General features: G+C 40.4%; 4 protein-coding genes across 4 annotated transcripts in view; 3 read left to right on the forward strand and 1 right to left on the reverse strand.

Moving 5' to 3' along the window:
• Nucleotides 1-9,726, forward strand: part of LOC134177863 (ran-binding protein 9-like) — a 15,393-nt gene extending 5,667 nt beyond the window's left edge. The window contains exons 8-11 of the mRNA XM_062644640.1: nucleotides 5,224-5,958; nucleotides 7,049-7,227; nucleotides 9,224-9,335; nucleotides 9,411-9,726. Coding sequence (XP_062500624.1) covers nucleotides 5,224-5,958; nucleotides 7,049-7,227; nucleotides 9,224-9,335; nucleotides 9,411-9,538 — 1,154 coding nt within the window. The 3' untranslated portion in view covers nucleotides 9,539-9,726. The remainder of the gene's footprint in view (nucleotides 1-5,223; nucleotides 5,959-7,048; nucleotides 7,228-9,223; nucleotides 9,336-9,410) is intronic.
• LOC134177866 (uncharacterized) lies at nucleotides 7,766-8,624 on the reverse strand. The gene has a single exon (XM_062644643.1). It carries the CDS (start codon nucleotides 8,408-8,410, stop codon nucleotides 7,895-7,897), a length of 516 nt encoding a protein of 171 aa, XP_062500627.1. The 5' UTR covers nucleotides 8,411-8,624; the 3' UTR covers nucleotides 7,766-7,894.
• A 76-nt stretch (nucleotides 9,727-9,802) lies between the features above and the next one.
• LOC134177865 (ubiquitin-conjugating enzyme E2 C-like) lies at nucleotides 9,803-12,969 on the forward strand. Its single transcript, XM_062644642.1, has 7 exons — nucleotides 9,803-9,968; nucleotides 10,029-10,056; nucleotides 10,117-10,203; nucleotides 10,681-10,821; nucleotides 11,609-11,672; nucleotides 11,739-11,798; nucleotides 12,815-12,969. The coding sequence occupies exons 1-7, from the start codon at nucleotides 9,862-9,864 to the stop codon at nucleotides 12,871-12,873; spliced, it is 546 nt and encodes a 181-aa protein (XP_062500626.1). The 5' UTR covers nucleotides 9,803-9,861; the 3' UTR covers nucleotides 12,874-12,969.
• Nucleotides 12,970-13,084: 115 nt separating this feature from the next.
• The window catches only part of LOC134178224 (DNA-directed RNA polymerase II subunit RPB3-like), an 8,465-nt gene continuing 1,549 nt past the window's right edge, over nucleotides 13,085-20,000 (forward strand). The window contains exons 1-10 of the mRNA XM_062645056.1: nucleotides 13,085-13,201; nucleotides 13,387-13,436; nucleotides 16,773-16,841; nucleotides 16,900-16,952; nucleotides 17,178-17,306; nucleotides 17,364-17,415; nucleotides 17,563-17,624; nucleotides 17,686-17,792; nucleotides 17,850-17,887; nucleotides 17,974-18,029. Coding sequence (XP_062501040.1) covers nucleotides 13,116-13,201; nucleotides 13,387-13,436; nucleotides 16,773-16,841; nucleotides 16,900-16,952; nucleotides 17,178-17,306; nucleotides 17,364-17,415; nucleotides 17,563-17,624; nucleotides 17,686-17,792; nucleotides 17,850-17,887; nucleotides 17,974-18,029 — 702 coding nt within the window. The 5' untranslated portion in view covers nucleotides 13,085-13,115. The remainder of the gene's footprint in view (nucleotides 13,202-13,386; nucleotides 13,437-16,772; nucleotides 16,842-16,899; nucleotides 16,953-17,177; nucleotides 17,307-17,363; nucleotides 17,416-17,562; nucleotides 17,625-17,685; nucleotides 17,793-17,849; nucleotides 17,888-17,973; nucleotides 18,030-20,000) is intronic.

Consider the following 20,000-nt stretch of genomic DNA (forward strand, 5'->3'; position numbering starts at 1 on the left):
GTTTTCATGGACGTGTTAATTTAAGAATGTGTAGACTCTTCAGAATTCAGATTACTGGCTTGCCCACGACTTTTCATGAGTTTCTCATTTATCCTAATCAAGTAGTGAGTTTGGTTGACTTAGCAATTAGTATTACAGAAGAGAAACCCTTTTAAATCTAACACGCAATCAGATTGGAATCAATGGAAATCTCTGCATGATCAGCAGAGCACATGCCGCACACGCAACGTACAGAGCACGCGCCACCGCGGCCACGCGAGGCATGACCAAATTCGTTTGTTGCAGTGTTAGCTGGTATTATGAAAAGTAGTGTACCGCTCGCTGAGAGTATCATACTGACTATAACCTCACACATGGTGCTAGAGTAGCTTGTTTTAACTTTGTTTTTTTGCGAGTTTATGCTGAAAGTAGTTTTCTCACTGTCTAAACTCTGACACACACAACTGTTAATGCGGATTCGTTGAGAACTGTTTGCAATGGATACGGCGAAGACTTTGACCATGCGCGACTCAAAGCTCAACTAGAACTGTTTAGTCAAGAAGACAAAGACAAATAAAGCAACGACCTCAATTTCAAAATACATCAGAAGTATCAAATGACACGGAAGAGGAATGGAATCAGCTGCCACCAGGAATAATAGATTTGTTCAACATTTCAAAAATCTCTATTATCAAAATGCATGTGGTGAGGTCTACAAACTACTGAAACCGTACCTTGTCGATCATTCCTAGCTTCTCGTTGACATCTTCAGAGCGATCTTCCTCCGGTCTAAGAAGATTGAAAACTTAACTAATTGGTTGTGAGGCATGCAGCATGCCTGAAGAAAGGATGTCCAATATCGCTTTAATGGCAGTAGAAAGAGCAGAAACTTGTAGGCTGGGAAGCCATATGTGGCCAAGTACAGTCTCTTGTACAGCAATTTTCAATAGCCTCTTCAAGGAGGTTGTGCTAGTATAATGTTTAAAATGTAAGGTACCATTACTGCTCACAACTGTGTGCCCCCCCATTTTATGATCCATGGTATGTGCCTGAGTATAGGGAGACTCGATCTCCCAGCCCCCGACTTGTTAGCCAAATGTCTAGCGTCTAATACTTGCCACACAAAGAACGATGTGTGTAAGCTATATACAGGAGATCGCGAAAGCAAGAGCATCTTGCCTACGTTACAACCGGTGGATAGACCTAAGCAAATCAACAAGATAACGTTTAGAGGAGTTTTTAATAATATTACAAAAAGGAGACGTATATACATAAGCAAACCTGTACGACGTGAGACAGGAAAGTAATAAATATGTCTCCTTCATCTCCGTACCGACATTGCCACATAAATTCAACGAGATACGATTGTAGGTGATGGTGTACCCTGTTACGAGGCAGAGATGGCTTCACCTAGAAACTATTTTGTACAATAACGGGAAACTTTAGTAAAAAGAATCATACAAACTTGCATCCAAGTGTTCTCAATAGTGTTTGTATGCGAACCTGTCTCGGGGTCTACAAAATTCAGAGAATGGTTGACCGATAGCCTTCATCGGCCTGACAATCATACGCCTTCCAACAATCGCTAATGATGGTGGTTCCTATAGGTAAAATGTCATCTTACAGTTTAGAAATAACTAAGTTAACCTATAGTATAGATATTTTGTACCAGGAAGGATATGATCTTGTATAACGGCTAACAATGTTGACGAGGTGTGATCTTCCACAACCTAATAGTACCATGAATAATACAACTATAAACCTAAAATTAACGCAGCCCCTCACTTGTAGGAAACATTTTTTGTTTCTTTTTCTATCCCACCAAACACCCACTGTCCAGTGACAGACCGACCTCGATAGTATTTCTGAAGGCCAAACTTGGATTCATTGATTTCCGCTATCTTTCCATCTTCTCCAAGCTTTTTGGCAGCTGTATGGCGGACTAGAATAGTTCCACAGACCTCACAAAAAAAGATGCCCTGTCTACGGACGGTCTGCTGGAATGCACACCCGATTCAAGACGTGCAACATCCTGAGGGATTACGGAGTCGATCAAGATGAAGCGTCCGGCATATTCAACGATGTACACGTACCTTCCGCACCCAAAAATAGGTGAATTCGAGTATTTTGCGAATACTCAGATGCGATTTGTCGAACCACATCCCAGAACGAATGCTACGTTCTGTTTCGCAGCCTTTTATCATTCACCGCCAAGAAAAGCAGTCACTAGACTTCTTGGCCGGACGTCAACTCAGGGTCATGGATTGGCCACACTTTGGACAAGTCCGTTGCATTGTCAACAACTGTTGAGTCTGGCAAAAGAAATTCCAGACACCCTTCAATAGTCTCTAGTCGGCAAACCAATTTGCTGTGAATCATCACTGCCATGTCACACAATCAAATAACTACTGACCAAATGACTGAATATTACACCAGTAAATGACTTAACTATTAACCACACCTCCTCATCAACGTTAACCGGCAGGTTACGCCCTAACCACTGTAACTCATTTCACAGTCTATAGATTACTGTCGGCAGTGTATGCATGATACTAGCAATTAATTCCATATTTTAATCTTGTAGGTACATGTATGCCATTAACTCTGACCCTTTAGAGATATAACGGTAACCCTGACTACTAATCTCTAAAGAAGCTGTAAACACTATATCCCCATTGCAGTACAAACTATACGCAACATCGGCTTCCGACTGCTCATTGCACCGACTGTAGACAGGATAGAGGCGGACGCTACCGCCCCTATGAATTTATCTCAACCCTAAGTTGGCAACTCTGGCCAGGGTGGTTCTCAGTATACCTTTTGCTGGGTGTTCCCGCCCCACCAGTCACTTTGCTCCCCCTTGCCCTAGAGTCTCCATTAAACCAATAGGCACAGTGTAGGAGTTGCACTGCTATACAGACTTGGACAAAATTATACGGACACGTGTAGTCTAACTTTGGCACTGAATTTTCTCTAGCAACACCAATGGTTTTTCAATTTTTTTCATGGATTGCGCCATTGTTAGTATGTAACATAGCTTGAGTTCATGATTGCAGCTGTACTGACTACGTACTGCGCATCTAGTTTGCTTTGAAGAAGGAAGACGGCCATTCCTACTTTTCTTGTCTTTGTACACGTTCATCTCTCTTGGACACTCATTTTGGCATACAATCTAAGAATGCTCTGTAGTAGACAGTGAAAGCAATTTTGTGGGTCCTCTTATCAACATTATGAAAAAAAGGCGAATCATCTGTTTTTGCGCATTGATTTCGCGCATGTCATCACAATTTGAATTGTTTTGCCATTTTAAGCAATAAACAAACTTCAACGTATTCAAAAATCATGTGATACTAATTAATTACAAAACACTCCTACTAAGACAAAAACTAAAAAGTTACAGTGACAGAAGAACACCGACATGCCACTTCCAGTCCATATTTACGTAGCAAAATCTCAAACTGTTACTGCCAAAATGTCAGCTGCACTAAAATCACTGCCCTTGAGACCGCCAAACTCATGCAATAAGTTAGTCTGAACATTCAGCTGCATGCAGTTGCAGAATCTTGTTCCGGACGATATTTGACGAGTTGTAGCGATGCCTCGAGGCAAACAGTTGAGTCCAAAAACATGAGGTAAAATTGAAGCCCTTCATTCAGTTGGCCACTCTGTGCGTCAGATTGCAGCTTTTGTCCGCCACTCCAGGAATTCCGTTCATCATTGCCTGAAATGGCTTTCCCATGGCAACAGCAATTATGAAAACCGACCTGGACATGGGAAGGCAATGACAATTCAGGAAGATCATCGACTGAAGAGAATGGCACTGCAGAACTGCAGAGCACCATCACGACTGCTCTCGTATCAGCTGGCTGAAGAAACCGGCAAGCAGGTGTCAGGTAGAACAGTCCGTTGTCGTCTCAGTGAACTCTTGGAGGCCTAGAAAAAAACCACTGCTAACAGAAAACCATCAGTGTTTGCGACTGGGATGGGCAACCACTCACACACAGTGGACTTTGGATGACTGGAAATCTGTTCTTTTTACAGATGAGTCAAAAGTCAGCATAGGAAACGATGGTGCTCTGTATGCTTGGCGTCGCAAAAGTGAGGAAAAAATTTCTCCCTGAATGTTGTAACCATACGGTCTAGCACGCAGCTAGTGTGATGGTGTGGGGATCGATGTGTTGGCATGGTGTGGGGTCCCTGGTGAAACTGGAAGGTTGTTTGGACAGCACGGCGTACCAACATGTTCTGGAGAAGCACGTGCTTACAGACGCAGCGGCATTGATATGAAACTACTTTGTCCTCCAGCAGAACAAAGCGCCAATCCACACGTCTCAATCAAAGACAGTAGCTATGCCAGCACTATGTCATGCTGTTGGACTGGCCGCCAAAATCGCCTGATGCGAATCCAATTGAGAACTCATGGCATGAAATCAAAACTGCTGCCAACCGTCGCCAATTGAGAACTGCAGCTGAGCTCTGGAATGCTTTACAAGAGGCGTGGCAGCAGAAAGTGTTCCGCGACATCTGGACGCAATCAGGAGGGCAAGAGGCGGGAACACTCGGCACCGAGGAACCGGTGAAGGGCTTCAATTTTTCTTCGCGTTATTAAAACCAGCTTTTTAAAAGCCACTAAACAAAATCAGAGAGAGTCTAACTTACGACGCTTACGCAGTCATGATGTCATACACTTTTAGGTCTCGTTTTCCGCAATGCGAAACATAGAGAAAACAATTTAGTGTCTACAGTATTCTCAGGAAACCTAACAATCAACGCGGTAACTATTAAGTTCTTAACAATATTGATAGTTGGTAAATTGTGACCTAATTATTGTGTTACTACATACCCACAGCGGGGTGTCCCTATAATTTTGTCCAAGTCTATATGTAGACTGCCTTCGCAAAATTTTAGTACAAATGACAGAATATGCGATCTGATAACTGAAATCATGACCTGACAACTGAAGCCGGGTAGTACTAGTGTTAGTCCTAACCATTAATCAACATGTAGTAGTCACCAGACGTCACGTGCATAACCAGGTTGGGGAAAGGTAAAGTTAATCCTTTGTTTATTTGTTTGTTTGTTTATTTGTTTCTTTGTTTCTTTATTTATTTGTTTCTTTGTTTATTTGTTTATTTGTTTATTTGTTTATTTGTTTTGTCATTGTTATTTGTTTGTTTCTTTGTTTCTTTCTTTGTTTGTCTTTCTGTTTGATCTCTCTCATACAATACCTCTTTGTATCATCAGAGATTCAGAAGTTAGTTCTCGACGGTCAAATCAGCCATGCCATCAAACTCACAAAGCAAGTCCTCCCCGGTCTCCTAGAACAGAACGCCAACCTTCTTTTCACTCTACGTTGCCGCCAGTTCATTGAAATGGTTGCAGGTGTAGACACGGGGACACTCGACACCGACTCCGGCGATGACATCATCATCGCCCTGTCACCCACATTGGCACGGCAACCAACCCCAGAGAGTGAAGCAATGGACACATCGGGTGTCGTCAGCATCGGAAACCAAGAAGAACGACACGTATTTGCCGATTCGTCGCATCACCAGTCACACCGGAGTCCGTCGAGACTTGGACAAGGTCACCACGGCAAGGCGGGCGCCATGCATCGAACCGGGTCACGCGAGAAAGTCCACAAGAGTCCGACTTTGAGTTCGACCGAAATCAGTTTATCAGACATGCCGAACATACTCGAACAAAGTTGTAACAACGCGACCGTTCATTCGCCCACGAACGGTGGGAGTCATACTAATGGTGTGGGGGTGGTCAATGAGGACGAGAGCGACGACGAAGATGATATTATTGATGGGATGATTACTAATGGTGCAAAGGTGGATGACGAGGTTGATGGGATGGAGAGTAATGAGATGATGGATGTGGATGAGGTGGGCGAGCGTGTTGTGCAGTCGGTGAGCGAAGTGAGCAGCAGCAGCGTCCAGTCGGTCTGCACGGTGCCTGTTACCACACGGACAGGTAGGTGATTGTCGACAGTTGTGTGTGTGTGTGTGTGTGTGTGTGTGTGTGTGTGTGTGTGTGTGTGTGTGTGTGTGTGTGTGTGTGTGTGTATTTGTTGATTGCTTGTTTGTCTTTTTGTTTGCCTGTTTATGTGTATTTGTGTTTGCTTGTTTGTATTTATTTATGTGTTTCCATCTTTATTCTTGTATACATGTTTGTCTTTATATTTGTGTTTTCTTGTGTGTGTTTGTTTGTTTTGTGTGTATGTGTTTGTTGTTTGTTGTGTGTTTTGTATGTGTGTGTGTTTGTTTGTTGTGTGCATTTATGTGTGTTTGTTTGTTTTGTGTGTATGTGTTTGTGTGTGTTTGTTTGTTGTTTGTTGTGTGTGTTTGTTTGTTTTGTATGTGTGTGTGTTTGTTGTTTGTGTTTGTTGTTTGTGTTTGTTTGTTGTTTGTGTTTGTTTGTTGTGTGTGTTTGCTGTGTGTGTGTTTGTTGTGTGTGTGTGTGTGTTTGTTTGTTGTGTGTGTGTGTTTGTTTGTTGTGTGTGTGTGTGTTTGCTGTGTGTTTGTTTGTTGTGTGTGTGTGTTTGCTGTGTGTTTGTTTGTTGTGTGTGTGTGTTTGTTTGTTGTGTGTGTGTTTGTTTGTTGTTGTGTGTGTTTGTTGTGTGTGTGTTTGTTGTGTGTGTGTGTGTGTGTGTTTGTTTGTTTGTTGTGTGGGTGTGGGTTTGTGTGTATTTGTATTTGTTTGTTTGTGTTCATCTTTTTGTTTGTTACACACATGTTTGTTCTATTCTATGTTTATGCTTTGCTTGTCTCTGTTTCTATGTTTGTATTTGTATTTGTTTCTTTATGTGTTTGTATTTGCTTTTATTTGTTTGTCTGTGTTTATGTGTTTGTATTTGTTTATGTTTGTGTGTCTGTGTTTATGTGTTTCTATCTTTATATTTGTTTACTTGTTTGTCTTTATATTTCTGTGTTCCTCTGTATGTCTGTCTGTCTGTCTTCATGTTTGTCCATGCACGTGTTTGTCGTGTGTTTGTCTATTCATATCGTATAACATTCTCTCTCTTTCTGTGTGTCTTGTGTACCATCTAATGGACATTCTTTAGTTTCAGTTCGAAGTAAAGTTGAGAGTGTGGGTGACGAGAAGTCCTTAGACACGAGACTGTGTGGTGGGAATCGAGCTGCATTAGAGCGATTATTGCAGTTTGGGTGTGAGCTGCGGTTGTTCAATTCCGAGTTGCAGAAAGAACACGGCCATAGTCCAGCTAATGATAAATTGTTAAATGTATGGTGTAGTGGATGTAATGCAGACAGACAGACAGAGAGACAGAGGGATGAACAGACAGACAGACAGACAGACGGATGAACAGACAGACGGATGGACGGATGAACAGACAGACGGATGAACAGACAGAGAGACAGACGGACAGACAGAGAGACAGACAGATGAACAGACGGATGGATGGACAGACAGACAGAGAGCAGGTGGAAGGACAGACAGACAGAGAGACAGACAAACAGAGAGAGAGAGAGACACACACACACACACACACACACACACACACACACACACACACACACACACACACACACACACACACACACACACACACACACACACACACAGAGAAACAGACAGACAGGCGAATGAACAGACATACAGATAGTCAGAGAGACGGAAAGGCAGACGGACGGACTGACAGACGGATGGATGGATGGATAGACAGATAAACTGACACACAGAAGTGTAGACAAATGTGTACAGATGGACAGATGGACAAACACACACACGAACAACACACACACACACACACACACACACACACACACACACACACACACACACACACACACACACACACACACTTGTCCTGTCCTGTTCAAAAGCTACCGTAAAACGATCACGCATGCCTCCAAGAGGCAACAAGTCTGATGAATGAACATTGTACTTGCTAGAATTCTACACATCTTTGAACTGTCAATCCTCTTTTACTTCTGAACCATTTGAAACAATCTGAACATTGGATTGCACCTTGTTGTTTCCTTATAGGTTTCTTTCTTTCTTCCATACACTTGTGTCTCACCTTATCACTTTGTCTTCTAAAGGTCCTGGAGCACACCTCACACATCACATCCCTGACTGCCACCAGAGTACATGTCCCCATTCTCTCTCTCCAACGTTCCAAACCATCACGACACAATGTACTCCAGCCCGCTCTCGACCTCACAGCCTCATCATACCATTCCTCCTCTGATACTTCAATGTCTTTAAAGTCTCTTCTCATCATATCTCTCCATCTCTTCTTTGGACCACATCTGGGGCAAGGCTGAGTCAACCGACCAAATAAGGTTGATTTTGGCATTCTATGGTCTGGCATCCTTGCTAGGTGTCCCAACCATTCCAACCTTTTCCTTTTCACTTTCTCAGATGCAGGCTCCTCATCTTCCCACCTCCTCACTTCTGCCATTGTGAGGTGCTCAGACCATTGTTTGTTGCCTGTTGGAAATGGCCAAGATACTTCTAATGCATCGATGGTGAAAGGTGTTCAGCTTCTTGTCCTGCTTTTTTGAGAAGAATCCAACATTCTGCTCCATAAAACAGCACAGACATAACACACGCATTGTAAATTATTCTCTTTGTTGATATCTTTAGGTGTTTATCAATAAAGACAGCCTTTCTCAAAGTCCCAAAAGCCCTTTTGAGCTACCCTTTTGTCTACCTTCACAGATATTCGTCCAGAACTGGTAATGACAGACCCAAGATAAGAAAACTCATCTACCATCTCAATGTCTTCTCCCTCAAGCACAACAGGCGTTTGATCATTTTCCTTAACCAGTCTTCCTGTTATCATGTGTTTGGTCTTGGGAATGCTAACAGTCAACCCAAAATCTCTGTTTGTTGGTATTCCATTGCTGCCTTCTCTGCACCTGATCTTAATGATGAAAGAAGAGCTGCATCATCAGCAAATTGACATTCTGTTATCTTCCTCTCACAAGCGTTCTTAGTATACCTCCTGAATAATTTCTTGTCCTGTTTGTACTTGATGGTAATGCCCACTCCTTCAGTATCCTCTACCGTAACCAACAACCTGTCTACAGCTAAACACACACACACACACACACACACACACACACACACACACACACACACACACACACACACACACACACACACACACACAGGCAGGCAGGTAGACAGAGACTAACAAAAAGTTTTCATAGTCACTTGATGCTGTGATGATTTCTTAATTTGGTTGATTTTTATTTATTTATATGTGTAGGAAGCATTTAGCCTACTCGCATACCCTGATCCATGGTCTAGTCCTCTTGCGCATCTCCTCAGTCCGACACAAAGAGAACCAGTGTGCGACACCCTCAATGGAGCAATACTCGGTAACACACATGCTCACTCACACACACACACACACACACACACACACACACATGTCTCTCTCTTTTTTTTTGTAGAGTCTCACCAGCTGTCGAAGCAGTCGTCGTTAGAACTCGCTGTTCAACACACACGTCAATGTTTGAGACTGATGTCGACATCTGGGATCGGTTCGTGTGCGTTTGTGGCTGTTGATGACTTCGCATAGCGACTATGGCTTGTCGTGTATATCAATTGGAGATGCATATTTGCTTGTTGATAGGATTTATTTTATGGCCATTTCTTGAGTTGAGGATACGGTACTCTTTCTGTGCAGATATAAACGACCACCTTTGTCAGTTGATTTGACAGTTGTAATTGTAATACAAATGAGACACTCATGAAATACCTAACATACACTTGGGTTGTTGGTACTCCGAGGCTAGAGCCGCCTCGCGAACCCAGACGTCTTATACGGGAGCTGTGAGTTTTGTAAACGGCGTGTGATTGGTTGATATCGGAGGGTCGCCGCGTTTGAACGTATCTGAAAGAATGGCATCGCAAAACGTGAATCCTATGACTTCGGGAGACAGCGCGAGTCGAAAGACGTCGGAATCTTACGAGACGGCTCGAAAAGACACGCATTCCGTGACGAAAAGGCAAGAAAACGACAATTTTGTGGTCGAAACGCGCCCGTTCTAACTCGTTTGTCGTTGCAGACTAAAGCAAGAGCTGATGTCGTTAATGGTAAAACGATTGGCGTCGAATGTTGACGGATTGCGTTCATTTGTTTGTAAAAAATTTTAGTTGTCGGCAGATCAGTCAGTGTCGGCGTTCCCGGATGGTGATAATTTGTTTCACTGGATAGGAACAATCACGGGACCGAGCGGAACTGTAAACACACTAAAAATCATAATTTAAATTTGAAACTTATTTTACAGTGAAATCAAGCAAAAATAATTAAATTAATTATAAAAATTGATATTAACAAATAATTTTAATTAGTTAAGCAATTATACAAACTATATTGATATTAACAAATAATTTAATTAGTTAAGTAATTATACAAACTATATTGATATTAACAAATAATTTAATTAGTTAAGTAATTATACAAACTATATTGATATTAACAAATAATTTAATTAGTTAAGTAATTATACAAACTATATTGATATTAACAAATAATTTAATTAGTTAAGTAATTATACAAACTATATTGATATTAACAAATATTTAATTAGTTAAGTAATTATACAAACTATATTGATATTAACAAATAATTTAATTAGTTAAGTAATTATGCAAACTATATTGATATTAGTAAATAGTTGTATTTATTTTTTATTAATTAAGCTGTTTTCTTTTTAGGTGTATGAAGGTTTGCAATACAAGCTCTCGCTTACGTTCCCTAGCAGTTATCCGTACACGGCGCCGACTGTCAAATTTGAAACGCCCTGTTACCATCCGAATGTTGATCAGCATGGCAACATATGTCTAGATACTTTGAAGGCAAATAATAATTATTGTTACCTACATGTTTGTCTGTCTCTTTGTCTGTCTGTATGTCTGTCTGTATGTCTGTGTGTCTGTCTCTTTGTCTGTTTGTATGTCTGTCTGTATGTCTGTGTGTCTGTCTCTTTGTCTGTCTGACTCAGACTGTGTCTGTCTGTCTATGTTTTTGTGTCTGTCTCTTTGTCTGTCTGTCTGTCTCTTTGTCTTTTTATGTTTTGTGTTTGACTCAGATAGTGTCTGTCTGTCTGTCTGATTCAGACTGTGTCTGTCTGTCTCTTTGTCTTTTTATGTTTTGTGTTTGACTCAGATAGTGTCTGTCTGTCTGTCTGATTCAGACTGTGTCTGTCTGTCTCTTTGTCTTTTTATGTTTTGTGTTTGACTCAGAATGTGTCTGTCTGTCTGTCTGTCTCTTTGCCTGTCTGTCTGTCTGTTTTGTGTTTGACTCAGAATGTGTCTGTGTGTCTGTCTCTTTGTCTGTCTATGTCTGTGTGTCTGTCTCTTTGTCTGTCTGACTCAGATTGTGGCTGTTTGTCTCTTTGTCTGTCTGTCGGTCTGTCTATGTCTGTGTCTGTCTCTTTGTCTGTCTGACTCAGACTGTGTCTGTCTGTCTGTCTGTCTCTCTCTTTGTCTTTTTATGTTTTTGTGTTTGACTCAGAATGTCTCTGTCTGTCTGTCTCTTTGTCTGTCTGATTCAGACTGTGTCTGTCTGTCTCTTTGTCTGTCTGTCTGTCTGTCTGTCTGTCTGTTTGTTGCCTCACACCCCTTCAAATCTTTTTATATTTAGGAAAAATGGACTGCATTGTTGGAGGTGAGGACAATTCTTCTGTCAATTCAGAGTTTGCTAGGAGGTACTAATTAGTAAACAAAAATTAATGAACTTGATTCAGTTCTAGCAAAAGTTTTGAAACTCTTAGAACCAAACGTTGACAGTCCTCTTAACACTCATGCTGCTCGGTTGTGGTCAGACCAGCAAGGTATGCATATTGCAACTGTACTCTACTGTTTACAAAACATGTACATACATGTAGATACTTACACACAATAGACAGACATACAAGTGGACGAGCAGGCAGACAGACAGACGACCTAGACAGGCAGACGGACAGACACACAGACACACAGACAGATGATCTAGATAGACAGTCTAGACAGACAGACACACAGACAGACAGACAATCTAGACAGACAGACTATCTAGACAGACAGACTGACAGACAAACAAACAGACAGACAATCTGGACAGAGAGACAGACAACCTAGACAGACAGACAGACAGACAATATAGACAACACACAGACAGACAGACAGATGACTTAGACAGAAAGACAGACAGACGATCTAGGCAGACAGACAGACAGACAATCTAGACAGACACACAGACAGACAATCTGGACAGACACACAGACAGACAATCTGGACAGACACACAGACAGACAATCTAGACAGACAATCTGGACAGACACACAGACAGACAATCTGGACAGACATAGACAGACAATCTGGACAGACACACAGACAGACAATCTGGACAGACATAGACAGACAATCTGGACAGACAGATGTTCTAGACAGACAGACAATCTAGACAGACAGTCACACAGACAGACAGACGAACTAGACAGACAGACAGACAGACAGACAGACGATCTAGACAGACAGACGATCTAGACAGACAAACAAACAGACAGACAATCTAGACAGACTGACAGACGATCTAGACAGACAATCTAGACAGACAGACACACAGACAATCTACACAGACAGACAGACAGACAAACAAACAGACAGACAATCTAGACAGACAGACAGACAGACAGACAATCTAGACAGACAAACAAACAGACAGACAATCTAGACAGACAAACAAACAGACAGACAATCTAGACAAACAGACAGACAATCTAGACAGGCTGATGCATTCATTGATGTATCAATTAAACATATTGCATTGCATTTACATTTATTGTTTCTAAACGTGTAACCTGTTTAGCATACAAGACTGTTCTACTCGACAAGTACGAGAAAGAGGTGAAAGCGAAGACCATCTGATGACGTCACAATTATTATATTAGTGCTCATGCATTGCACATAAACACGTTGCTAGCTAATGTGTAGTTTGTATTACAGAACATGTTATCAAGTTGATATCGTGATGATTACGCACATTTAATTAATAGCAACTTCTTACCTAGCAAATTATGTGTACACACACACACACGCGCGCGCGCGCGCGCTCTCGGCTCTCTTAGCGTGCGCTAGTTAAAACTGCTGTCTCGTATATATTTTCAAAGATGCCGTATGCGAACCAACCAACGGTCAAAATCACGAGATTATCTGAGGAGAATGTTGAGTTTGTCATCGAGAACACTGATTTGAGGTAAGCTGAGGGTGAGGCTTCTTTCGGTTTGCGAACCCGCCGAATTTGATGATCAATTTCATTCAACTCTGACTGACATGCGCAGTCTGATCGATAACATGCACCACCGTCTGATTCGATGCTAACTTATTGTTGTTGACCACGTGACTTTCCTGTGTGAATGCGAAGTTGTGTTTGTTTGGTAGTGTTGCCAACGGTTTGAGAAGAATATTCATAGCAGAAGTTCCGACAATCGGTAAACAGGAGTGTGTTATGTAGAATAAGATGGAAATGATGTAGAGAAAGCGAGAAACTGGCAGGCAGATAGACAGACAGACAAACAGACAGACAAACAGACAGACAAACAGATAGACAGACAGACAAACAGATAGATAGACAGACAAACAGATAGACAGACAGACAGACAGATAGACAGACAGGTAGACAGACAGATAGACAGACAGACAAACAGATAGACAGACAGACAGACAGATAGACAGACAGGTAGACAGACAGACAAACAGATAGACAGACAGATAGACAGACAGATAGACAGACAGACAAGCAGACAGACAAACAGACAGACATATGTAGTTACTAGTATGCAGTTGCTTTAGGAACATTACATAGACACAAGTAATTAGCGGTTGTTGCTATTGTATCGTAGTTCATGTTTGAAAATATAGGTATTGACAGACAGACAAACAGACAGATAGACAGACAGACAAACAGATAGATTCTCAATTCTTTTATCATTAGTGTACTTTTAGTTGTCTCTTTTGCCTCAGAAAATATGTATACACTTACCTATGAACACTATAAAGCATTTAGCTTTAGTCGAGTAGTTTCTGCTGTGATGTATGATAGTGTGATTGTAAGAAATAAATGATTCTTAACAGATAGACAGACAGATAGACAGACAGACAGACGAACAGATAGACAGACAGATAGACAGACAGATAGACAGACAGACGAACAGATAATTTATTCTCATACAGATTCTACAGTCTGCGTCAAAACTATTGACACATTTACAATTGGAGGCGTGGCCATAGGTAGTGTGAGCAGAAACGCGTCCGTTTTCAGGTCATGTACGTTTTTTAGATAGAAGAGAACTATTGTGTATGCTTGTAGGTTTGCTGGACATTTGGAAACTCACAAGTGCGCATCAATAGTTTGGGTCCTCCTTTCATTTTTGATAGCATTACCTTCGCTAGTGTAGCTCTTCACGATAACAAAGGCGCATTCGTGATTGGCTAGACGTGCGTTCAGTGTATGGCAACAGATCACAAGATGTGAACAAGTGCCACTCTGCCTGGATTGTGTCTTCCAGTTCATGAACGTTTTGAGGCCTAGGAAGCTCAACACGCCGCTTGATGACTGCCCAGAAGTTTTCTATTTTGTGCAAGATATCTGATGAGCTATCAGGGCAATCGAGAAACCGTGATGCCCAGAGTCTCGTTTTTCTATCTTTACTAGCAGCGGAATTTTAATTCTTAAGCATCGTGTAGCGACAGTTGAGTCATGAAGTTCTCTTCGGAAGAACTGCATGATGAGAACTTCCTGCGCTGCAAGCTGATGTGCATTTTTGTTTGCTGATTTGTTGTTCCTTGTTGCGTCATGTTCACTAATTGAAGCTGTTCGATGGTTTTCAGCTAGTACTGGAGCGGTAGAGTAACAGAATACCGCGGCATTGTCTTTCATGACTCGTTTCATGATGGAAAAGTTCTCTACGCGGATGCGCATACTATGGAATAGCTTTTGTGACTCTTTGTCAGCTGTTGGAGAAAAATTTGGTGTGGTTTCTTAATAAATAGCAAAACTAGAAAACTTTCCAAAAATAGTACAAGTAAACCGGATTTGTGTCAATAGTTTTGACGCGGACTGTACTTGTACATATGCTATGATTTCTTAAATACAAATCAGTCCTTGCAAACAACAAAGTCATTAACTAATGGACTTGACCTTGAATGTCAAAATCAAATAATCTATCTAAATCACCACGATTAGGTGACAGTTTTGAAAGTTTTCTAAGGATAACTTTGGCATTGCATCTTTGCAGAATTGTAGAAAATCTTTTTCTCTAATACGACATGAACATGGAAACATTAAAATTGGCTTCTGGATTTGCTGACTGTTGTGACAAATGCTGCAAAAATACTCGGACAAACAGATAGACAGACAAATAGATAGATTGTTGCATCCTGGGCCAACGCTTTTACAGAGCTGCCATTCCGATTCCCTGTTTTACGACCTGTCATTAACAATCTCTTAAGCTTTTCAACCTCTCCAATCAGTGAGGCCATAGCAAGGTCTGTCCCTCCAGGAAAACATATCTCTGACTACCTGCCATGTGCTGGAAAAGTTCAACAAAGGCTTTCTTCTGTCACTGTTTCTTCCAATGCTCGGTATCTACTCAAAAATGCCCCACTGCTAAAGATGCAGCCCGCATACACTTAACAACAGATAAGGGTACCGGGGCTTGGCTTAACGCTATCCCTACGTCGGAAGTGTTTCCACTCAATTCTTGCGCGTCCTTCCTTCATTTGGGTTTGCCCATAGCCTTCTCCAGCTGGACAACAACCTGTGATTGTGGAGCTCTTATAGATGACAGTGGATACCATTTGCTGATCTGTAAGACTCGTGGCAGACCGGTACGGTCTCACGAGTCAATTTCGTCCATCTGGTCTGATTGTTTTCGTGGGTTGCATATCCACCACTGTAGGGAGCCAAGGAGTCGTTACACAACCACAGACAACAGACCAGACATCGTATTTTTGACTCTGACATTGGAAACAATGTTGACCTTGATATCTCCCTCGCCCACCCATGGAGTAGTGACATCTTTCCATCATCTGCTGGTGTTAGTGGTGCCGATGCAGAGAGGAGAGCAGACAGACAGAAAGAGAAATACAGCAAACAGCAATTACCAGGTGGCATAATTGCCACTGTAACTCCACTGGTAATGGAGCATTTTGGAGCTTGAGGGATTGATGGGTGAAAACTCCAGTGCAAATTATCAAAGAAGTCATTGGACAAAGTGGGACGACCAAATGTAATGCTGCGGAGTTTATTGACTTCTGGACCGAACGCTTTTCTATTCAGCTCCAGAAGTGTAATGCTATAGAGTCATCTCTAAAAAGCTATCTTCACTGTCTGAAGACAACAGATGTGATCTCTTTGCCACCCAGTACTTCAGTCACTAGCTGGTACTGGAGGCTTTGCTTGTACACTGTAGCTTTTAAGTGTAGTCCTCATTTTGTTTTACACAAGTTTCAATTTTAGCTTAGTTTAGTTGATGAACACTACTAGTAGTTGGACAGTACATAGTATCCTGCATTGCAAAATGTATCATAGAGATAAAAGTTCAAATATATGTGATTGACAGACAGATAGATAGACAGACAGACAGACAGACAACAGATAGACAGAGACAGACAAACAGATAGCTAGACAGACAGACAAACAGACAGACAGGTAGACAGACAGACACACAGATAGACAGACAGACAGGCACACAGATAGACAGACAGACAGACGAACAGACAGACAGAGAAATATTGTCTTAATGTGGTGAACGTGTTCACTGTAGCTATTGATTGGGTTCAAATTGTTAGTAACTCAACTGTACTACACGATGAGTTTCTAGCTCATCGAATTGGTGAGATTAACATATATGGTCTAAATATCTGTTATTCTGAATTGTTCAATTATTGTAGGGTTTATTCCTCTTACAAGCGACGATGTGGTTGATAAAATGCTTTACCCGACGGTCAGTCAGTGTGATATGAACACACACACACACACACACACACACACACACACACGCACACACACACACACACACACACACACACACACACACACACACGCACACACACAATACACACACAATACACACACATAGACACACATGCGCACGCGCGCACACACACACACACACACACACGATGTTTCTAGTACAACTAAGTGTGTATACCATCGTGTTTGTATTCAGGAGTGCCAATGCAGCGAGTTTTGTCTCGACTGTTCTGTCGAATTCAGTCTTGATGTCAAGTGTTCTGATGACGTCACACGTCACGTGACAAGTCGTGATTTGATAACTACAAACGGCCGAGTCGTCCCGGTGAGTTTGCATCGTTCGTAATCTCAATTTTGTGTGATTGCCGTGTGTATACGTCAGGTGACATCCAAACACAGAGACGATGAAGCAGCAGAGTATGGAGACATCGAAGGTAAATGGGATTATACTTTTATAACTTGTCTTAACGCGCGTTAGCGGATGATCGGTGACGTCACATGACAGGGTTTGTCATGTGATGTTGTTTTTGTCACGTGACAAGAGTGTCACGTGATGGCTTATTATTTTGTTGTGGTTTTAGACATTCTGATTGTGAAATTGAGGAAAGGTCAAGAACTGAAAATCAAAGCATATGCCAGAAAGGCAACGACCGCCTCCCTATCTCCCAACCCAATCACATTTCACGTTTTCTCTTTTTTCTCAGGGTTTTAGCAAGGAACACGCCAAGTGGAACCCAACGGCCGGCGTATCATTCGAATATGATCCAGACAACGCACTACGACACACGACATATCCAAAACCAGAAGAATGGTTGACATCACGTGATCACATTTTTTTATTGATAACAATTACTTGACTGTGTGACAGGCCAAAGAGTGAATTTTCGGAGCTACCGGAGGATCAACGTGAGTACAAATTGGCAACTCCATGTCTGTCTGTTGGGTTACTTGTGCTGTAGGATTGTCTATGTGGGATGTTGGTTTGTGTGTAGATGAAGCGCCGTATGACTACAGTGCTAAGGCAGACAAGTTCTTTATTAACGTTGAGGTATGTTATGTGTTGTGCGACGTCATAGTTTGTGGTGTCTGATTGGACGGCTAGTAGGCACTCGTTGAATGTTGTTGTAATTATGGACTTTGGTGTCTGTTTGCCTATGTGACTGTCAGTAAACATGTTTGTTTATTTGTTTATCCTGTATGTAGGGATTGCCCGGGTTTTTGGAGCATTGTGGGGCGTGGTCATCTTTTTGCATGCTTATAAAACATAGTAAATGAAGACTAAAATTTCTCAAAATCAATGAAATGAAATGTTTGCACGTTGTGTACTATATCCTATTTTTGTTTTGGTCAATAATCATCTAACAACCTAGAAAACAGTTGCTAGCCTCGGAGGCCCATGCACCAATTTTGTTCTTCTTCTTCTTCTTCTTCTTCTTCTTCTTCTTCTTCTCCACGGATATCTCTTTTTGTACGTTAGGTACGGCTGTGAAACTTTAGAAAGTGCTTTAGAATTACCCGAACTCTATTCCTTTGTTGATGAAAGAAACCGAAAGGAATGTTTAAAAAAATTGTTTCTTTCAAGCAGATTTGATCCTTTGATTGCCATCAATGCTGTTGCACAGTTCGGGCCAATCACAGAGCAGTATTTGCGATTGCTTGTTCATGGCAACCAGAGACAATGGATGAAGAGCCAATCAACTATGCCCAAAGAGTTTAGGAAAGAGTCTACCACCAGAACTGTGTAATTTGATTATGTTTGCCATTGTTCGGTCTAGTCTGATGTTGTTTGCGATCTGCATCACACACAGGAGTAAAAATGACAAATAGTTGCGTACACATAGTAATTTATGGAGGAACCCAACATTTGCAATGCATATCCCGTATGTGATGATCTTTGGCTTTGACTACTAAGCCAAGTTCTATTCCAACTGCCGTTGCATTTCTATTATACACGTACGGAAGAAAGAACAATGCAAAGGCACTAAAATTAGGATCTATATTTGTGTAACGTGCGCTAGGATACCATGTTACCATTAGTATACTCTGTAGACCTAAAAACCACTTGAGTAAACTACCTCTGAATCATGTCTAACGAAAGCTGTTACATATAAACAGGTTTAATTAACGCTAATGAAAACGCACTAAATGTTAGACATGCTTATAAAGTCTTACAGGCCTTCTAATGAAGACATGTAGACCCTAGCTATGTTGCACTTTTGCGCTCCTAAAAACTTACCAAACTAGAATTTTAAAAACTTTTTCTCTGAGAAAAGAAATGGATGTAGGGATTGTATAAAACGTAATAGAAACAAGATCTATAGATAATATGAACCAAAGCCAGACATCATTAGTGAATCCTTCCAATCCCACATTACTTCTTGGGGGTTGGAAGGATTCACTAATGATGTCTGGCTTTGGTTCATATTATCTATAGATCTTGTTTCTGTTATTTTTAGACAATTCCTACATCTATTTCTTTTCGCAGAGAAAAAGTTTCTAGTTTATTTATTAGTTTATTTATTAATGTATTTATTAATGTATTTATTAATTTATTATATTTATTAATTTATTATATTTATTAATTTATTTATTAATTTATTATATTTATTAATTTATTATATTTATTAATGTATTTATTAATTTATTAATGTATTTATTAATTTATTATATTTATTAATTTATTATATTTATTAATTTATTATATTTATTAATGTATTTATTAATTTATTATATTTATTAATGTATTTATTAATTTATTATATTTATTAATTTATTATATTTATTAATGTATTTATTAATTTATTATATTTATTAATTTATTATATTTATTAATTTATTATATTTATTAATGTATTTATTAATTTATTATATTTATTAATGTATTTATTAATTTATTATATTTATTAATTTATTATATTTATTAATGTATTTATTAATTTATTATATTTATTAATTTATTATATTTATTAATGTATTTATTAATTTATTATATTTATTAATGTATTTATTAATTTATTAT

The sequence above is a fragment of the Corticium candelabrum genome, chromosome 4, assembly GCF_963422355.1.
Source record: "Corticium candelabrum chromosome 4, ooCorCand1.1, whole genome shotgun sequence".
NCBI lineage: Eukaryota > Metazoa > Porifera > Homoscleromorpha > Homosclerophorida > Plakinidae > Corticium > Corticium candelabrum.